Source organism: Eutrigla gurnardus (genome assembly GCF_963514095.1).
Source record: "Eutrigla gurnardus genome assembly, chromosome: 21".
Taxonomy (NCBI): domain Eukaryota; kingdom Metazoa; phylum Chordata; class Actinopteri; order Perciformes; family Triglidae; genus Eutrigla; species Eutrigla gurnardus.
The window spans coordinates 4,237,178-4,257,047 of NC_139932.1; the positions used below are offsets into that span (position 1 = coordinate 4,237,178).

General features: G+C 40.5%; 1 protein-coding gene across 1 annotated transcript; it reads left to right on the top strand.

Moving 5' to 3' along the window:
- The first annotated feature begins 2,252 nt into the window (after nt 1-2,252).
- proser2 (proline and serine rich 2) lies at nt 2,253-11,405 on the top strand. The gene is made up of 4 exons (XM_084038512.1): nt 2,253-2,407; nt 3,963-4,159; nt 7,409-7,700; nt 8,003-11,405. Exons 2-4 carry the CDS (start codon nt 4,061-4,063, stop codon nt 9,508-9,510), a joined length of 1,899 nt encoding a protein of 632 aa, XP_083894638.1. The 5' UTR covers nt 2,253-2,407; nt 3,963-4,060; the 3' UTR covers nt 9,511-11,405.
- The last annotated feature ends 8,465 nt before the right edge of the window (nt 11,406-19,870 follow it).

The window sequence follows — 19,870 nt, forward strand, 5'->3', positions numbered from 1 at the left end:
AGATTATTTGTCACTTGTTACTCATTGACAAATTAACCTCTAATCCCATTTCTTTCTCTTCAGGAGTGGTTATTTATTCTGTGGAGACTGAGCATCAATGTTAGTAACATGTTGCTTCCAGATGTAGTGATTAATTAGTTGGAATTAGTTCAAAATAAACTTTCAATTTGAAATTAAATTGAAGGTTTATTTATTTATTTATTTATTTGGATAACTTTGAGTGGTGCTCATAATTTATTGTTTTACGGTGGGGTGGATAAGATATTAGAAACAGCTCTCATTTAAAAGCAATTCATTCAACAACATTGCATCCTCCAAAGTGACTGCAAATGTAAGTCAACATAACACTTCTCTGCCATATAAACAGTGAAACAGGTTTTGCTTGATGTAATTTGTAAATAGCCTATGTAAATATGTGGGATTTGCTATTAGCATCTCCTGTTTGCAGTGTTCTCGTGGATGTACGGACATCTATCACTAGATTACTCCCATGCCGAAGACAACATGTGAAGATTGTCAGGCAAGATCTGCATCTTTTTTTTCACACTGAATGATATCAAAATGTGTTCCATGTCTGTTTGTTCAGATTTGACTGAGCTTTGACTTGGAGAAGCACCTTTTTTGAGTCAAAGTCTGCCATGTTCAAATTTTCATTCATCTCATCCATAGCTTCAATTCCATAACAACTGCTGAGGAAGATCATATGATGCAACCAAGGATGGATTATTGAAAGGGCCTATGTCGGGCCCCCAGAACCAGAGCCTCTGTTTGATGGGATGTTTTTACATTTCTTGTTTGAAAGCCAAGCAAAAGACTACAGAAGACACAAATAGCTAGGGACACAATGGTCACAACGTGACGCAAAAGTATAAGAAAAAAAACAAAAAACACACAAAGTGATTCAAAAAGCCAACTACGGTGCATCCCTATAGCCCAGGGGCCGAAAGGCTATAGGGATGCCCAGGGGCCCATAATCTGTCCATGTATACATCTGAAGGCTCCAGAAAACAACTAAATGGACGTTTGAGTGAAACTGTTTCTAGCATTAAGAATTACATTTTAATTTTATGTTCATACACTTTCAGATAGACATTACATTCCCATAAAACATCTGCTATCCACATATTATACTCTAGCATTCACCGCAGCCTGACCAGTCTGAAGGAATGAGCTTCCAGGCAGCAGCCAGCAGGTGGCGCACAAACCAAACAAATCATGAGCGTGAAATCACTTGAGTTAGTTGATTACATTCCCTGATGTTTTTTTTTTTTTTTTTGTCTCAATAGAAGCACTTTTTTACTGAACATATATGTATCAATTTATTTCTTTTGTCAATTTGGTTTATTGATTCTTTGCACTCGTATCTCAGACCTGCATGATCTCATTATCTCAAAATAACTTCATTATCCAAGTCTATCAAGTTATCAAATCTGATTCAATCTGAGATCATCATCGGTTGTTATGAGTTAAAAATACAGATGTTATCATGCAGATTAAATCATGTTTTTGTGACTTAAGCAGTAGTGGAAGAAATATTCAGATCTACTAAATTAGCAATACCTCAATGTAAACATACTCTATAATAAGGATAATTTCTGAATCTTCAGAATTATTATCAGCAAAACAGACATAAAATATTAAAAGTACTCTTTATGCCGTTGATTGGCTCCGGTCAATTCCACTATATGGAGCGTAATGTTATAATATTATTACAGGTTAAATGAGAGGTCATATGTAGATTATAGTTTTACCATTATGTTGTTTTTGTCCCTTATTAAATATCCCATTGCACCTCAAAGCACTTTCCAAGTTTATCTTTTCAAGAACAACACAGATGGAATAGTCTATTCTTATTTTGAACTGTAATGCGAGATGATAATGCAATAACAATAACATTTATAAGCCTTTATGAAATTTTAGAGAGCTATTTATGAGCTGGCTCAATTTCACGGAAAACATCTTTCGAATTTCAACCCGCAATGTTAACTTTAGACAAATAAAAGTGATCACTTGCTGACAAGCAAAGTTCTGGGAAGATTTCAGGGTTTTAATCCAGTAAATATGGTAAAACTTAAATGTCCCACTGTCACTGAATCCATCCTAGTGAAACTCTGAGGTGGGTGTGTGAGATGACTTTCCACTGTGTCACTACAGTCACCTCCCAACACTTTGTTCACACACTCGAATAAAAACACAGAGGCACTCAAACACACACACACACACACCCTCACACACACACACACCCTCACACACACTGGCGGCTGTGGGTGGAGTTTCCTTGTGGTTTAAAGCGGTGCGTAATGTGCCGAGTTGGTGTCTTTATGCACACGGAGCTCATCAGGCGCGCAACTTATCTGGACCTCTTTTGTCTCTTGGCTTTTTGACGACGGATCTGTGGAGTTGTTGGGTAAGTCACTGTCTAAACTCATTTTACAATGTTCATTTAACTTGCATTTTTTACTCTATGAGGCTTATATACTCCACCCATGCAAAGTCACCATATTATGTATATTATAGTCCTGCATATATGTTTAATAATATATTGGAAACACATGAAGAAGTACAGCTAACTATATGGATTGGTTGTTTGTCATAGAATCGATGACAAAATAATCAGAATTCTCATCTTTTTTTTCTTCATATGGATGTCTTTTGTTCATATTAATGTAGAAGTATGAGCTTTACTATTAAGTACGTTGCAGAATTATAGTATTATTTCAGAGTGCACAGCAAATTTGCCACAAGATTATATTTGTAATGGGTCAAATCACCACATATTTATTTGGGTGATGTATCCAACAAAAATACAAAAATAACACTAACACTGGGTCGAAGTAATCCATTGCCCATGTCTTACTACCCGTGGATACTGTGTCTACGCCATATCAAACACTAAAACGGAATCAAAATAGGTCCAAAAGCATGTCCCCCCCTTTATTTCAACAAAACAGAAACATTCCTAAACAGTAACATAACACTAGTCCAGTTTAACTCATGGCCCAACAGAAGTATATTTTAGTTTGGATGAATACATCAAACCGTTGTCTTAGGTTTGCTTTCATGTTTATTGAACCAGGTACACAACCGAACCCAAGCTCTTATCAAGCAGAAGTTCTGCTATTAACATTGTAAAAAAAAAAAAAGAGAGAGAATTCAGCTACATTTTTCCTTTTTAGTTCAAACTTCAAGAAGGAAGTCTTTTTTTTATTCTTCCTCTGAAGATTTTTTTTTATCAGAACGGCATCAGAGAGGAATGTGTGTCACTGGTTTCGGCTCCAGCAGCTTGTTTTACAGCTACCTGTTCCTGGTGAACTGGTCCATCAGGTGTGTCTCTGCTGTGATGCTGAGTGGTACACTTCAGAGTACATTCACTTGTTTTGAGGTATTTCTACTTTATACGTATTCCAACTTCAACAGCATTCAAGGGAAATATCGGATGTCTTACCTCACTGCATTTATCTGATGGATATATAGATTTTACTCTTGACAAGCTTTTAAAATAAAAAGCCACATTTCATTAAACATTTAAATAACCTTTTGACCACAACATGGCTATTGGCTACTATACAGAATGTTGTTTTTTCTTCTTCTTTTTTCCATTAATCATCTGATGACCCTTCAGATGTATCTGGTGGCCCATGGGAGGGCCCGACCCCTCTGTTGGGACCTGCTGGACTTAACCTTTTTGTGTATGAAGTAGTGACAGGCTCCACCTCAAGCAGCTACAGGGGACATAATGAGTACTTTTACTTTTGTACTCTGATTTTTAAATGCAGGACTTTTGCTTACGGAGTATTTTTAAAGTGTTGTATTGCTGCTTTAACTTAGATAAAGGGTCTGAATCCTTCTTCTTTTGGTCATTCTAAAGTCTTTCATTACGCTCTGACCTTGATTGACCTCTTGGCTCAGACGGTCAGTTGATGGTGTTTTTTGAAGTCTCGTCCCTCTCTCTCCATCTCCAGACTCTTGATAAGAAGATTAGATGATTCTTCAGAGTGGGACCAGATGTGATTCTGGTTTTATCCTAGTGCTGTGGAACACCAGACGATGAGATGTCCCGATGACCTCTGACCCTCGCACCATGGACGTCCGTCTGCAGGGCAACCCTCAGCTCCACTACGGTGTCAACGGGGGTGCTGGTCAAAGCTCCAGGCCAGGCGTGAGTATCCGAAAACCACTCAAGTTGATCAATACTTTACTGGACTTTAGATCTTCTTGAACTTTTGTGTAATTTCAGATACAACATCTTATTTAGTGTACAGTTATGAGACAGATATCAATCTTTTCATCTAAACCTGCACAGAAGCAAATAAGCGTATTTCCCAAACAGTTGAACTACTCCTGTTTCTTTTAGATAATTAATGGGAATAAATAAAGCTGATTAATTGGAGCAGAGAGTCTTGTTTATTGTCTCTTTAAACAAAGTGAACACTCAGCATATCAGCATATCAGCTGATCATTGAAACTGTAATTCACCCTGACTGAGGCTCTGTGCTGTGTTTACACAATGCACCCAGTAATAATGGACGCTGAGAAATTACACCTGCTTAACAACTTAATACCTTTCCATGCCTTAGGGATGACATTCATTATCAGCACACAACACAACCAAACCAAACCAAACCGGTCGAGCTGCAGTTTTCTAGGTCCTGAGCTGCTTCGTGACAATAGAGATCATTCACTCCAGCTGAAACCAGCAGGCCGTCGTGTTTATCTCATATTAGTTTCAGTTGGGTGTTGCTGCAGGTGTCTTTGCGTGAGTCTGAACGTGGAAAGCAAAACAACCTTGTCGTGGCACCTTTTCATGATGTCAGTAGGAGACCTTGTTTGTTGTATCAACCGCGAGCTGAAGGTCATCACCTTGAAATAGCCCTGAAATAAGCAGCTTCCTTCATTCCGGTGGCAGTGTAATTGTAGTAAAACACAGCCTGTGACCAAAACACTGTCAAACTCTCTGTTGTCCATTTGTGTGGGAAATTGTTATTTGAGCACTGTAGCCTACGCTGTAAAGAAAAAAATTCTCACCATTGCCTGTAATTTGTAAATTCTTTGAGAGCTGGATAAGTACATTTAAACTTCTCCAAAGTTAATGTGAGACTACAGACAGCAGCTTGTTAGCTTAGCTTAACAAGACAGGAACCACCTGTAAACCTTTAAAACATTCACTTTGTTTCACTTACAGTTAAAAAAACATGCTAAAATTGTTGGAAGGTGGTTGTTGCTATTGATAGATCCACATGAGCTATTTCCAGCTAAGCTAAGCTAACCGGCTGCTCGCTGTGGCTTCATACCTTATATACAGCACAGAGAAAAAAAATAGTATGCATCAATTCTAGAAAAAAAAGAAAGTTTTGAGTTTTGATCTAAATCCCTGCTGGGTGTGAGTATGCTAACCTGCTAACAAATTATCTAACTAGCTGGAAAAAACTTTAGTTAACAGGAACATTTCAAATGAAATCTAATGACATAGAGTAAATGGAAGCCTACAACATGAATTATATTTTAGCTATACTAACTGATTAGGATATTTCAAAATGCTTTCATTGCAGATTCAGGTTAAAATTAATCAAGGAGAAAAATGTACATAAACAGGACACATGTCAGGAGAAATCTTGTTTCTCCAAAGAGCCAACCTTTGAAGAATGAAAACAGCACGGTTTCACCTTGATGATGTTGCATTTTAGTATTAATTATGATTTGACAAAACAATCTTAAATCAAGGTCCACTTAACCTTGATTTGATGGAGCTTTTCACTGTATTTAATCAATGAATGGAGTTATTGATGGTTAAAAAGAAAAAGTGGAACTTGAGTGGAGATTACTTTGTATTTGCTGCTGGCAATTTAAAGAATAGCCTACACATTAAAAATGCTGTAAGTATTCAAACAGATTTTTACTACAAATACTTGTTCACATAAGTCTGGTAGTGCTTTTTCTGTGTGACTGAAGTTCAGTCCCTCTTCCACCACTAGGCCTACTTATTTTTAGGTTTATTACACATTGTTACAAGGGATTATTTCATACAGCCATGTGGTTTGGCTTAAGTAGGGGGACTTGATCTTTATCAGGAGTGAAAAAGCAGAATCAATAGTGTTGTTATTGGATAGCCCATTGTGTTATTCTTCAGTGGCAGCCCTGTGTGGAGCTGGACAGGTAGCCGTGGAGGTGGAGCAGAGATTTGAGAAGAGAGGGGTGTTTGAGCTAAATTCAGGAGTGGGAAAGAAGTTTGGAGGGTTGGGATGCAGGAACAAACAGAGCTGTGTTCAGTGTGTACACATGAGTACTGTATGAGAACGGCGGAGGGGAGGGTTTGCAACATGAAGTTCATTGACAAAGAGAAAAGTAAAGATAAATCTGGTGCAATGAAAATGTAATGAAACCAGGAATACAACTCTGCTCCAGTACACCTTGCATAGCATGTTCAGGTATCTTGTCTTTTTTTGATAGTTTCTAATGTTATTTAGCCTAAAGTCATACAATCATGTGAATTATAGGCTGTATCACTACCAATAATCAGAGCCATGATGCAGTATTTCTCTGTCGTCAACATTAGCTACCCTTTATTGGATTTGGGGAAGTTTACACTCCAATGACCCCAGTAAAACTCTTTACCCAAGACAGCTTTATGTTTGCCAAACAAATGAGTTTGTCCTCATTATAAGCCTTTCTCTGCTAAAAGTGAAAACGTGTGTTTGAAATTCAAACAAAAAAGCATAAATCAAACTTTTATCTAACTCCAAGTAAGCTAAGCAGTGTTTTCGACATGGATCATCAATTAGTGAGGCTGATGACTTTTGCCTGTTAGCTTTAGCCTCAGTCTTTTAGCACAATATCACATACTGTAGACACCAGTGCATATGTATAACTCCTTTACAGTCTTCTTGTTTTAAAATTAGTCAGCTTGAAACATAAAAGTACGACAAAAGACGTAATTTTCCAACAATTCATGGAGCTAGTGTTAGTGCTTAAATAGCCAGTTGGCCACAGCTGTTAACTGCAGTTGACATGGCTGACAAAATCGATGGTCGCTGAGTAAACAAGAGAAACTGTCTCTCTGTTTGCTTCTGTATGAAATCAAGAATAATTTTTAAGTGGTTATCGTAAACATACCATATAGGGAAAAAAACTAATATTTTCCCTTTTTGAAACTAAAGTTTACATTAGAAAAATCTAGTTCCTCATTTAATCATCTCAGACAATTACGAAATTTAGAAACCCAAAATAATTTCCAAGCAGCAGCTTCAATAAATATTGCCATTTCCTTGTATATTTAATGAAATACAATTCTTAAAAGAGATGGTTTTGTATATTTGGTATCTATGGCAATTCATAAATAATGTGGCCTGCATGTTGATGTTGAAGAATAATGACATCACACCAATATCCCTCTGTCTCTTGGTCTCGACAGGAAGATAATGCGCTGCAGTTCCTGAGCCAGGAGGAGCAGGAGTGCCTCCAATTCTTTGAGAAGACCATCGACTCATTGGAGGAGAGTCTGGAGGAGAACGACCGAAGGAGGCTCCCTGCAAGCAGCAGCCGACCTGTCGAAACAGTGAACAGACCACCAACCTCGAATCCTATTGTGTCCTCTCTGTTGGCAAGACATCCCAGTCCTAAAGACCAGGATATTATATACCTGGTCCGCCCAGAGCCGGACTTGGTGCAGACCAAAGGGGGAATCTTCAGTCCCACCAGTCCAGGTAGTGTATAGCAGTTTGTTCTTGTATAGCTGTTCACTGGCCAGGAAAAATTCTGATTAGGAGATACAGAATCCTTTATTTATTCATTGGTCTAATCATATCAATATATTTAGTCTAAAAATGATTGGATTAGCCCGTGAAATACTCACAATGGTATGGTTAAAATTGTATAGTAACTGCTCCCAGGTTGCTAAATCAACTATCAACAATCAAATTACTTTAATATCCTCAACTACAGCTATGGAAAGGACTGCACCTTATAGTCTTTCTCTGATTTTTACTTTGAAATTTCTTCCTCACAGATTTTCAGAGTATGAGGCAAGTACCTGAAAGCCACTTCGAGATAAAGCCAAGGCGTGATATGATGGACAACTTGCCTTCAGAGTACAACCCTCCTCTACCAAGCGGCAGCTATGGGCCAGCAGACAGCCCCTCTTCCTACCACCCTCCAGGATCTATCCCCACCCCAGTCCTGATTGCCCAGCAGATAGCAGAGAACCAGGCGGGTGGAACCTCTAACTTCCATTCCTCCTCAATCCTCCGCAGTTCCAGCCAGGAGTCTGACAAGCCACTGAGCCCTAGTGGTGATCTTGCATTTAAACATGGTCCTCCTACCTCTGCTAAGCCTTCCCGTTTTCCTGCTAACATCAGCATGATCCTCGGCAACAAGGAGCACCAGAATCAATCGCTGGGTAATGTGAATATCCAGGAGAGACAGGCACTGATGCTGGCAAATCTCACAGGAACATCAAATCCACTGTTGCAGGAAGATGCTCAGCTGGCAATGGAGCAGAAGGCTCGAAATATTCCCACTCGCAGCATTTCCTTCAAGGACCCATCACCAGACCAATCCAGGATGGAGGCCCTGTCTAAGCTGGGCCTGACCAGGACCCGAGCCATGTCCGCGGGTTTGGCACTTCCCACCATACCTAACAGCGCTTCTGTGAATCCTGTCACAAATGCAGAAATCAGTGCCAAACCTCTGGAGGCCAGTGTTGCCCCAACAACAGAAATAACCACCAAATTGCCAGAAGCCAATGTTACGACACCATGTCAGAGTCAGATTCACGTTGACAAAAAAACTGAGATTCTGCAGACAGATTCCCTCAAGAGGTATGAAGAGAGAAACCGCCAACTGAGCCCCTTGTCTCTAGCAGTCACACAGAGCAGTAACTATCCACCACCTTTGGAAAACAAGGCATCGCTCCATCCTTCGTCTGAGGTCACTTCGCCAGCAATGAACAGCTATGGGGGAAAATCTATCGTGGTCAACCGTTCTGTTTCAGCCAGGAGCAAACCCAATACTCCAACTAATGATGAATCAAAAATCCTCCCAACTACGCTGGCTAACCCCAGCGAGTTTAACACCTACGGAGGAAAGTCCAAAGTCATGACCCCTGCTCCTGTAGCTGTGACCAGGAGCAACCTTCCAGACATCCTCAGCTCCCATATTGATAAGAGTCTTGCCTTGCCCACCAAATTAGAGCCACCACCCACTGAGCTAAATAATTACGGAGGAAAGAGCCGAACCTTCAACCCTTCCACTGGGTTAAATCGCCTTTCAGAGAGCCCGACAAGGAGTTTCAAAACTCCAGCCCCGATCCCAGCCCCAAGACCTCCTCGAAACTCCTACCATGGCGCTGTTACTACCCAGAAACCAGCGACACATATGTTTACCCCTGAACACAAGCGAAGATCCGGCTCCATGTTTCGTCCCCAGGGCATCACCGTGCAGTTTTCTGGACGGGGGCCGACGGATGCATCGCGCAGGGAGGCGTTGAGGAAACTGGGGCTGCTGAAAGAGTCTTGATGAACTCTGGAAATTAATTCTTCACCCATCAAGTCTGAATGGTGTGTACCTGGCAGTGGAGATGGAATACTAGAAGTTTCCCTATATATTTCTGAGGGGGAGGTGTGGTTGGAGAGAACCTACAAAGCAATGAAGCCAGATCCTCTAATAGACCTGCACAGCCAGTTCTCACCTCCTGGCCATAAAAAAATGATAAACTGGATGCTTTAAAGAGACAAATCCTCTGGTTATTGTTAATATCCAGATTTTATAAATTGATTCCCATTTTTTATAAACAGTTTAAAGAAAAACCCAAGACATACATCTTTAAAAACAGAAATATACAGTGTCATATGGGGGAAAAAGGCTTAGTAATTTCATAAAACAGATGATGACTGTGGTTGAGTCAAAATAAATAATCATATTTTAAGATTAATATTAGGATGCTCTTTGGAAATGAGGCCCAGATTAAAGGTTGCATTGATATTTATTGGCATTATATATATTGTTTTTACGTCAAAAGTAAGACTTGGTCATCAGCTGGGCAGAGAGGACAAATACCTGCGCCACAGACCCTCCTATGCCCCAAAAGCCCAAATCTAAATCATTTTTTTAACATACCGGTACTCCAAAAAGACCTTCCAATGTTTGTTTCAGAATGCAGTTTAAGTTATACTATTTGTTTTAGGTGTCACTTTCCTTCTTGCAGCTATCAGCAGAGTGGATTTACTGTTCATACACAGGCTGTGAAGTTCAACGGGAGCCTTTTTTTGTTTTTTACGTTTTTTTAACAACTTCAGGCATTTTAGTCAGCGGTGAGTTTGTGTATGTGTGTTTTTTATTTCTGTCAGCACTTTGAGGAAAAACTAAGTTGAAGGCTCTTTTCTCAGGCGCAATATTCTTACTTCTAAAATGAACAAAACTATCTTGTCAAAAGAAGACGTGCATGCAGAATAATTGACTCAAGTGAACAAGAGAGGATCCAAGAAACAAGAACGTCATGCAAATTGTTCTGGAAACTCACATCTCCGTTGATGGCCTGCAATAACAATGCTGCAGGAGTTACAGTGAAGAGAGCTTTCTTTGAAAGATGTAAAGCTGGAGGATATTTATACTCCACGGACAAACCTCCCACACCAAACCACAGACTGTGGAATGGGTTTGTGGGCAGGACTTGTACTTTTTTACTACGCAGAGGGAATATTTTAAAACTGATCTTCAGGGAGGGGCGAGCACATGGCATTGTAGAAAACACAAGCACTAAAAACCACAGAGTCTAGAAATACATCCTGGATTACTTGTGTGTTTTGATTCCTGTCAAGCTGTTGTCATTAACTTTGGGATATTTTGTGTTATTTAACTGTTGTATATGTATATGTGTGTGTGTGTGTGTGTGTGTGTGTGTGTGTGTGTGTGTGTGTGTGTGTGTGTGTGTGTGTGTGTGTGTGTGTGTGTGTGTGTGTGTGTGTGTGTTGTGTTTTATCCAGACTCTGGCCTCTGTGGTTTCTACTACAGTAATATTTGAAGTATATTTTGTATCACAACGAAGTATCGCAGTACTTCTCCTGCGTGAATATTTCTTGTGAATCTTTGTTTACAGACTCCGGTTCTCTGTAGTTCAGCTACAGTCATTTTGAAGTATCTAATGGTGCATATATACAGTAATTAACTACATTCTGTATAACATAGCCCACTTAACAAGGAAATTGTGCGACGTGTAAGATGTGCAGAACAGGGATTAGAAAGTGCATGCGTGTGGTAGATGGGAAGATCAGTGGCCATGTGAGAGTTGCTGCTATGGTACAACAGCCTGGTGTTCTTTCTGACTTTTGAAATGTCCATATTATAAACTGTATATACTCTGCTTAATACATCTCATGTTGAAATTTTGTCAATCATTAAACAGAATAATAGTATTTCCTTGTTGTGCGTTTTTCTTTGGTTGACTCTGGAATGTAAAGAATGAAGAGGTGCCATTCAATGTTTAACGTTTATGTGTAATACTTCACCGGACCCTTTAAAGGCGAGGAGGTGGTTTGTTGGTGCGACATGCTTAAAGTGAGAGATTTTAAACAATAAAATCTGTTTACTTGTCGCAAGTAAATCACAACCTTTTCTGAACTTCAACTATTGAAAGGAAAAGGTCAACATTTTGAGGAATACGCTAGCAGAGAGTTTGGTGATAAGACTGACACCCTGCTTATGTTTGTATGGCAATTATGAAACTGTAGCCAACAGCCAGTTAGCTTAGCTTAGCATAATGACTGGACATGGGGGGTGGAAACTGCTAGCCTGGTTCTGTCTAAAGGTAATAAAACCCACCTTTCAGTGCCTCTAAAGCTCACTCCTAAATTTCCTTTAACTTGCTGGAGTCTCGGCAAAAACCCAGGAGGATTCTTTATAGCAGCTTCATATTATTTAACAGACAAACAGTGACTTCGACTATTCACACATTCTACCGAGGTGCTTCAACCTTCAAGTCAAAGCAAACAAACAGCCTATTTTCATTATACTTTATGTTAACAGAACAAACGGAATGCTCTATACTGTAGCAGAAATCCTTAGTTTGTTCCTTTAAAAGTTTCCCAATGCCTGTTTTCATTGTGGAGTGACGTTTTCGGAAGTTTTTGTTTTTCTAACCTTCCCCATATTTCACATTGGACTACTTGTGTGTTGAACACCAGCAACACAGAAGCAAACTGTCTGGACTGCAGACGGTTACATAAGACTAAACACAGAGGCTTTCTTTCCTGAAGAGAGCTGCTGGACGACTGCTACGCTGAGACAGAGGGCCCTAGTTTCGCAGGGTGGCGCAGGGTGGCGCAGGGTGGCGCAGGGTGGCGCAGGGTGGCGCAGGGTGGCGCAGGGTGGCGGAGCCGGTGCAATGCAAGTTTCGACCAGCGCAGCCTTGCGCACGGTCAGTTTGGCAGTTTGGTGGATCGCCTGCGCCGAGATGGGCGTGGCGGCGCAGCAGGGGGAGGTTTTGACTGAAGTGTGTATGTTTTGACTGAAGTGTGTCATTTTGCAAACAATCTAGGAATTATGCAAATTGAGTTTGGTGTTTGGATAATTGTGATTATATTTTGAAAAAAAGAACCCAATTTCAAAATTGCATGTAAACAATTGCAAAAAACTGTAATAAACAAACAATTGAATAATTGACACACAGCTGATTTGTTGGGTAAATTGGGCCAACTACAGCTGATTCCAGTCTGGCTTAGACTTATTTTTTTTCTATTACATTGACACTTATACATTAAAAGGAGGACTTTTAGGAGTGATGTTTTAGGAAAAAGAAACAGAAAAAGACAAACTTTTTATCTGGGCTTTTTTGTTCAGAATGCTCTTGTGTGTTTCATGGATATTTTGTTCACTGTAAGCAATACTAAAACTTTTTCTGTTCTATCATACTGTAAGCCGTATATCTACTGTACCTCCTGTAGTAAACAGTAAAAAAAAACTGATTTGCTTTTTACTGGAATGCTTTTGAATGTGAACATTACATGAAGACATACAGTTCCCAACCAAGAAATTTAGTGTAAAAACGGTGGATTGCATGTTTTGCATGCAAATACCTGTAAAACTGAAACATTGCCGTTTTTGTAATGTCAACAATAGCCAGTATTTCGAAACCTGGTGTACTTTGATTGACTGCATGCCTTGTGAAGTGAAAACAAGTGTTATTCTTTGACAGAATAATTTCATTTTGAGTCAGATTTCCAGTGTTTTGGTAAAGTTAGTGTGTGCAGAGTGTTCTATTTTGAAATGAAGAGTTAGTATTTATTTAACAATATGTGTTTTTGAGAAGAAAATGATCTCTATATAGATTGTCCCGTCACATCTGACGTCAGATAAGGCGGATGGCACCGGAAACTCAGCCAGACTGAATTAACACAGCTGAAACTTGGACCTCTCGGACCAAAACATCTCCCTCTCTCTCTCCTGTTTTTCATATCTATCCACTGCTAATAAAATGCGTCTATGCCTGAAAAAAATCTTTAAAAAAAAAATACAGCAGCTCGTGCCTGTTATCGCGCCTCCGCAGCCTCCGTGTCCGTAGAAACGCACAACTTTGCCGCGAGCTGGAACCGGAGTTGGGGCTGCAGCTGGTCTGAGCGGCACGCGAGGTCCCGGTGTCCCGCCGTTCTGGTGTTGGACGGGGAATCCGGTGCAGCTGTGGAGCGCAGATGATGAAGACGGTGATGATGATGATGAATGGCCCGGCCGGCTCGTCTATTATGTCTACTGCTGTGCACCCTGACCCAGTTTTGCGATAGACATCCCTAAAATGTGCCTACAATTTCTATAGTGATATAATATTGGCAATATAATTATTATGACTATACGCACGCACAGCGCGTGATGCGCGTGGTGGGAGCGGCAACGCTGCTTCTGTCATCGGGTTGTCAAGTGACGAAACTTGCACTGAACCTCGCCTGGCGCATTAAAGGTGAGGAGAGGAGCTCATTTGATTGGTGAAGATCTGGGCTGTGTTAATCCCCCTCACGCCTTCTTCTCCTCCCTCTTTCCCACTTGCGCGGGTGGGAGTGACGGGAGGTGTGCCTGGCGGTGCACGAAACTTGCAAAGTCCAGGCGGACACACCCCGTCGGCGTGGCGCAGGTGCGCTGCGCGCTGACTGCGCCTGGTCTACGAAACTAGGGCCCAGAAAGTGTGTGTGTGTGTGTGTGTGTGTGTGTGTGTGAAGATTCAGCTCTACCATTGTTTCTCTTCATTGTACGTAGGCCTACACATATCTCTGGTCTATCATTCATCTAGCATTGTGTATTTTTAGAGAGGCTTAGTTACGCCCCTTCCGGTGTTGGGACCATAACAAAAACATCTAAATCATTTTTTGATCCTGTTTGAATTGTAGCATTATTTACACGCTTGTTGATTTTAAAAGAAAATTTTAAAAGTTCAAAAAAGTTGTCTCATGTCTCCTCATTGTATGCCACCAACACGGCTGTTAGCTTGGTTTGCTAGCTAGCTTGCTAACTTTGCCACATTCCAATACTAATGTAACGTTATCTTAGCTGATGTGTTTTTATCCAGCAACTCTTTATTAGCCGGGAAGAGAAAAGGAGGAGACCTGTTATTAGTGTGAGTAACATTACATCCTGGTACCAAACACATAGAGAGACCTGTTGTTATAGTAACGTTACATCCTGGTACCCAACACATAGAGAGACCTGTTGTTATAGTAACGTTACATCCTGGTACCAAACACATAGAGAGACCTGTTGTTATAGTAACGTTACATCCTGGTACCAAACACATAGAGAGACCTGTTGTTATAGTAACGTTACATTCTGGTACCCAACACACAGATAGACCTGTTGTTATAGTAACGTTACATCCTGGTACCCAACACACAGAGAGACCTGTTGTTAGTGTGAATAATGTTACATCCTGGTATCCAACACATAGAGAGACCTGTTGTTATAGTAACGTTACATCCTGGTACCCAACACACAGATAGACCTGTTGTTATAGTAACGTTAAATCCTGGTACCCAACACACCTGTTGTTATAGTAACGTTACATCCTGGTACCCAACACACAGAGAGACCTGTTGTTATAGTAACGTTACATCCTGGTACCCAACACACAGAGATACCTGTTGTTATAGTAACGTTACATCCTGGTACCCAACACACAGAGATACCTGTTGTTATAGTAACGTTACATCCTGGTACCAAACACATAGAGAGACCTGTTGTTATAGTAACGTTACATCCGGGTACCCAACACAAAGATAGACCTGTTGTTATAGTAACGTTACATCCTGGTACCCAACACACAGAGAGACCTGTTGTTATAGTAACGTTACATCCTGGTACCAAACACATAGAGAGACCTGTTGTTATAGTAACGTTACATCCTGGTACCCAACACACAGATAGACCTGTTGTTATAGTAACATTACATCCTGGTACCCGACACACAGAGAGACCTGTTGTTATAGTAACGTTACATCCTGGTACCAAACACACAGAGAGACCTGTTGTTATAGTAACGTTACATCCTGGTACCCAACACACAGAGAGACCTGTTGTTATAGTAACGTTACATCCTGGTACCCAACACACAGAAAGACCTGTTGTTATAGTAACGTCACATCCTGGTACCCAACAAACAGAGAGACCTGTTGTTATAGTAACGTTACATCCTGGTACCCAACACACAGAGAGACCTGTTGTTATAATAAAGTTACATCCTGGTACCCAACACACAGAGGGACCTGTTGTTAGTGTGAGTAACGTTACATCCTGGTACCCAACACACAGAGACCTGAAAATAAGATCTCACGGTGGTCCACTGGAAGGGGCGGGGCCTTTCTAATGTGCTCATATTGTCAAAGTTGTAGATGTTTCATGAAATGACCACAAACAAAGGCCCCATTTTACACCTGGTATCATTAGCTTGTGGTTTGGGTAACAACATCTGGTTGTAATCAGATCTTAACATCCCAGTTAGTTAGGCAGGGCTGGATGGATCCTTCATTTCTAAATCACTTTTTACTGGGGTAGACTTGCCACTGCTGCCATTTTCAACTCCCCCCTTTTTTTTAATCAAGAATGTGGTCACACTGTATGGTACAGGCTGTATTAACAGTATGGTATTAACATGCTTTTACTACCTGATAACGTATCTGGATACAGATTGGGTTGTAATGCCAGGTGTGAATGGGGTGTAACAAACACTGTTAAAAGTGTAATTTAGATCTGATACAGTTAGTCATTTAATCTACTCAGAGTTAGTGTCCGCTTCTTGAAGGGATAGTTTGGATGTTTTGAAATGGGGATTTGATACTTTGATAAGTATCCAGTCAGTGTATTACTTACAGTCAATGGAGTTTGGAGAAACAGACAGGAGTTCCAGCATGGGAGAAAAACAATGAATGCTATGCTATATTTAGGATACCTGGACTCTAAAATAAATAAATAAATAAAAAATTCTTGTTGTTAGTATTTTGCACTTTGTATCTTAGCACTTATCTCTGTTGTATATCAGCTACGGGTTAACTTAACAATTGGGCATGCTTGAAATTTGTTCTTGTGAAATCCTTTCTGTACTGATAGCGATATACTATTGTACTTTCTTCAGAAAAATGTACTTATTGTAAGTATCTTTGGATAAAAGTGTCTGCTAAATGTAAATGTAAATGCATATACAGTATATATACAGCTTTACCTCGCTGTCTGATGGGAAACTATAGCCCTATCTACGCTCTCTTCAAGCCACCAGATAGCATTGGCAAAAACACCAAACTGACTATGACTAATATCTCATACAACCCCATTTCAAAAAATCTAAATTGTCCTTTTAAAGCATGCATACAAAGAATAATACCAAACAAACTAAACAGTAAGAATTTATTCTGTCACCAGCAAAGCATCATCAGCATAGAAACATAATCTGATATGAAAAACATTTGGCCATGATATAAGAAAAGTTTGAATGTTTCCGTTTGATTTTAGGACATCAGTTTAAGTGATGATCTATATTTAGTATATTTTACTGCTTTACCTTACTGTCTGACAGGCCTTTCTGACGGGAAACAAAGCCGTAATATGCTCTTCATCTTTGCTCTCTTAAAAGCCACAAGACTCCATTGACAAAAACAGCTATTTTAATCCAAACAGTTAGTTTGGATACAGCAAAGTCACACAGTAATCAGCAGCTACTATTTCTCTAAGAGCTAAAATCACTGTTTTGGTAAATTTATACAGCACTTTTCTAGCTAACTAGCTACTCAAGACACTATATTCAGTCACTTTTACCCTTTCACACACACATATTCATACACTGATGGCAGAGGAGCCGCCCGCACATCAGGATCTAACTCATTGATACACATTCACACACAATTGGCGCAGCATTGGGGGCAATTGGAGGAGCTGGGATTCAAACTGCCAATTGGAGGACAACTCACTCTACCTCTGAGCCACAGCCACCCTTTTAGTGAATGGAGTCCTGTGGCTTTGAAGAGAGCATAGATAACGGGTTTGGTTCCCTGTTGTAAAGGGCTGTAAAAAGTGTGAAAATATTCTAAATATAGTGTACTATATTTTTTTTTTTCAAAAATGTAAATATGTCTCTAGCAGAACAGCTTTGCTCCTGTGTTGGTACTCCTTTGTGTTTCTCCAACTCCATCTACTCCGGAGAAGAACCTCCCCCTCATACAACAACACTTCAAAACATTCAAACCATCTCTTTATATGTGGACATTTGCATATTTGAAAAAAAATGTTTTCCAAACTAAAGCCTTGGGTGTAATGCTTTGGTTATTAGTTTGTCTCAGGTTTGCATAATGGGGCTGCAGCTAACAATTAAAAACTGTCCTTCCCAGATTCTCAAAGTCCAAGGTGATGAAAAAAGGTTTTCATTTAATACAATATAAAACAATAGAGAAGCGAGTGTTAGAGAGGCTGAAAAAAACATTCTATACAAAAAAAAAAAACATTTTAGTGACCGAATACCAAAACAGTTGGCGCTTTATGTCAACCAACTGATCGACTAATCTGTATGAAGAAATGGCAGAATGTTGCCGTCCATATCCCTTATGTCTATTCTGTCTTTTTGTTTTAATTTATATTCTTTGTAAACTGTTAAATTTAGAAACTGCACTTCACTTCAAGGATGTCAATTTCCCTGGAAAATCCAACACAGGAGGAATGATTACAGAAAGAAAAACCTGTTTCAATGGGCACCTCAAATGGTGTGAATTTATCCTTTAAAGGTACCACTTGCAATATACACTATATTGCCAAAAGTATTCACTCACCCGTCTAAATAATTGAAAACAGGTGTTACAATCACTTCATGGCCACAGGTGAGCAAGCACCTAGGCATGCAGACTGTTTCTACAAACGTGTGAAAGAATGGGTCGCTCTCAGGAGCTCAGTGAATTCCAGCGTGGTACTGTGATAGGATGCCACCTATGCAACAAGTCCAGTCGTCATGTCCTCACTCCTAAATATTCCAGTCAACTGTCAGTGGGATTAGAACAAAGTGGAAGAGATTAGGAATGACAGCAACTCAACAAGAAGTGGTAGACCACGTAAACTGACGGAGCGGGGTCAGCAGATGCTGAGGCACATAGTGCACAGAGGTCACCAACTTTCTGCAGTCAATCGCTACAGACCTCCAAACTTCATGTGGCCTTCAGATGAGCTCAAGAACAATGTAGAAAGCTTCATGGAATGGGTTTCCATGGCGATCAGCTGCATCCAAGCCATACATCAATGCAAAGCATTGGATGCAGTGGTGTAAAGCACGTCGCCACTGGACTCTAGAGCAGTGGAGATGCATTCTCTGGAGGGACCAATCACACTTCTCCATCTGGCAATCTGATGGACGAGTCTGGGTTTGGCGGTTGCCAGGACAACGGTACTTGTCTGACTGCATTGTGCCACGTGTAAAGTTTGGTGGAGGGGGATTATGGTGTGGGGTTGTTTTTCAGGAGCTGGGCTTGGCCCCTTAGTTCCAGTAAAAGGAACTCTGAATGCTTCAGCATACCAAGAGATGTTGGACAATTCCATGCTCCCAACTTTGTGGAACAGTTTGGGGACGGCCCCTTCCTGTTCCAACATGACTGTGCACCAGTGCACAAAGCAAGGTCCATAAAGACATGGAGGAGAGAGTTTGGTGTGGATGAACTTGACTGGCCTGCACAGAGTCCTGACCTCAACCTGATAGAACACCTTTGGAATGAATTAGAGTGGAGACTGAGAGCCAGGCCTTCCCTCCAACATCAGTGTGACCTCACAAATACACTTCTGGAAGAATGGTCAAAAACTCCCATAAACACCCTCCTAAACCTTGTGGAAAGCCTTCCAGAAGAGTTGAAGCTGTTATAGCTGCAAAGGGTGGACCGACATCATATTAAACCCTATGGATTAAGAATGGGATGTCACTGAAATTCATATGCGAGTCAAGGCAGGTGAGCACATACTTTTGGCAATATAGTGTATAGTGGTCATTAGCAAATCTTGGCCTGTGCCCCCTAACAGGTCGACCCAGCCCTAATTTAGCAACGCTGTACATATGCAGTGTTTGGAGGAGTGACCGGGCAGGGAATGAGGACATACTTATCTTTGCTGCCTTGTAATTAGACCTCGACAAACAGGCGCACCCTCTCAAAACACGCAAATGCCACAAACGCACAGCGACCGCATTCACAGATCCGGCAAACAGTGATAATCTCAATTATATTTATTGTGATAATTCTTCGGTCTGTCATGAGCCGAGACACAAAGCCACAGGAAGCTGTTTTTTTTCTTCTTCTTTTGCTTTGCAGGAAAAGAACAACAGTTCTGTATCTAGACACTTAATCAGAGCCACCGCCGGACACTTTACCACAAATGACAAAAGAGC

Excerpts from the sequence above, each read along its gene's own strand:
- proser2 (XM_084038512.1), top strand. The coding sequence starts at position 4,061 with ATGACCTCTGACCCTCGCACCATGGACGTCCGTCTGCAGGGCAACCCT. Across the intron at positions 4,160-7,408 it reads GTCAAAGCTCCAGGCCAGGC|GAAGATAATGCGCTGCAGTT; the intron begins GTGAGTATCCGA and ends TGGTCTCGACAG. Across the intron at positions 7,701-8,002 it reads CTTCAGTCCCACCAGTCCAG|ATTTTCAGAGTATGAGGCAA; the intron begins GTAGTGTATAGC and ends TCTTCCTCACAG.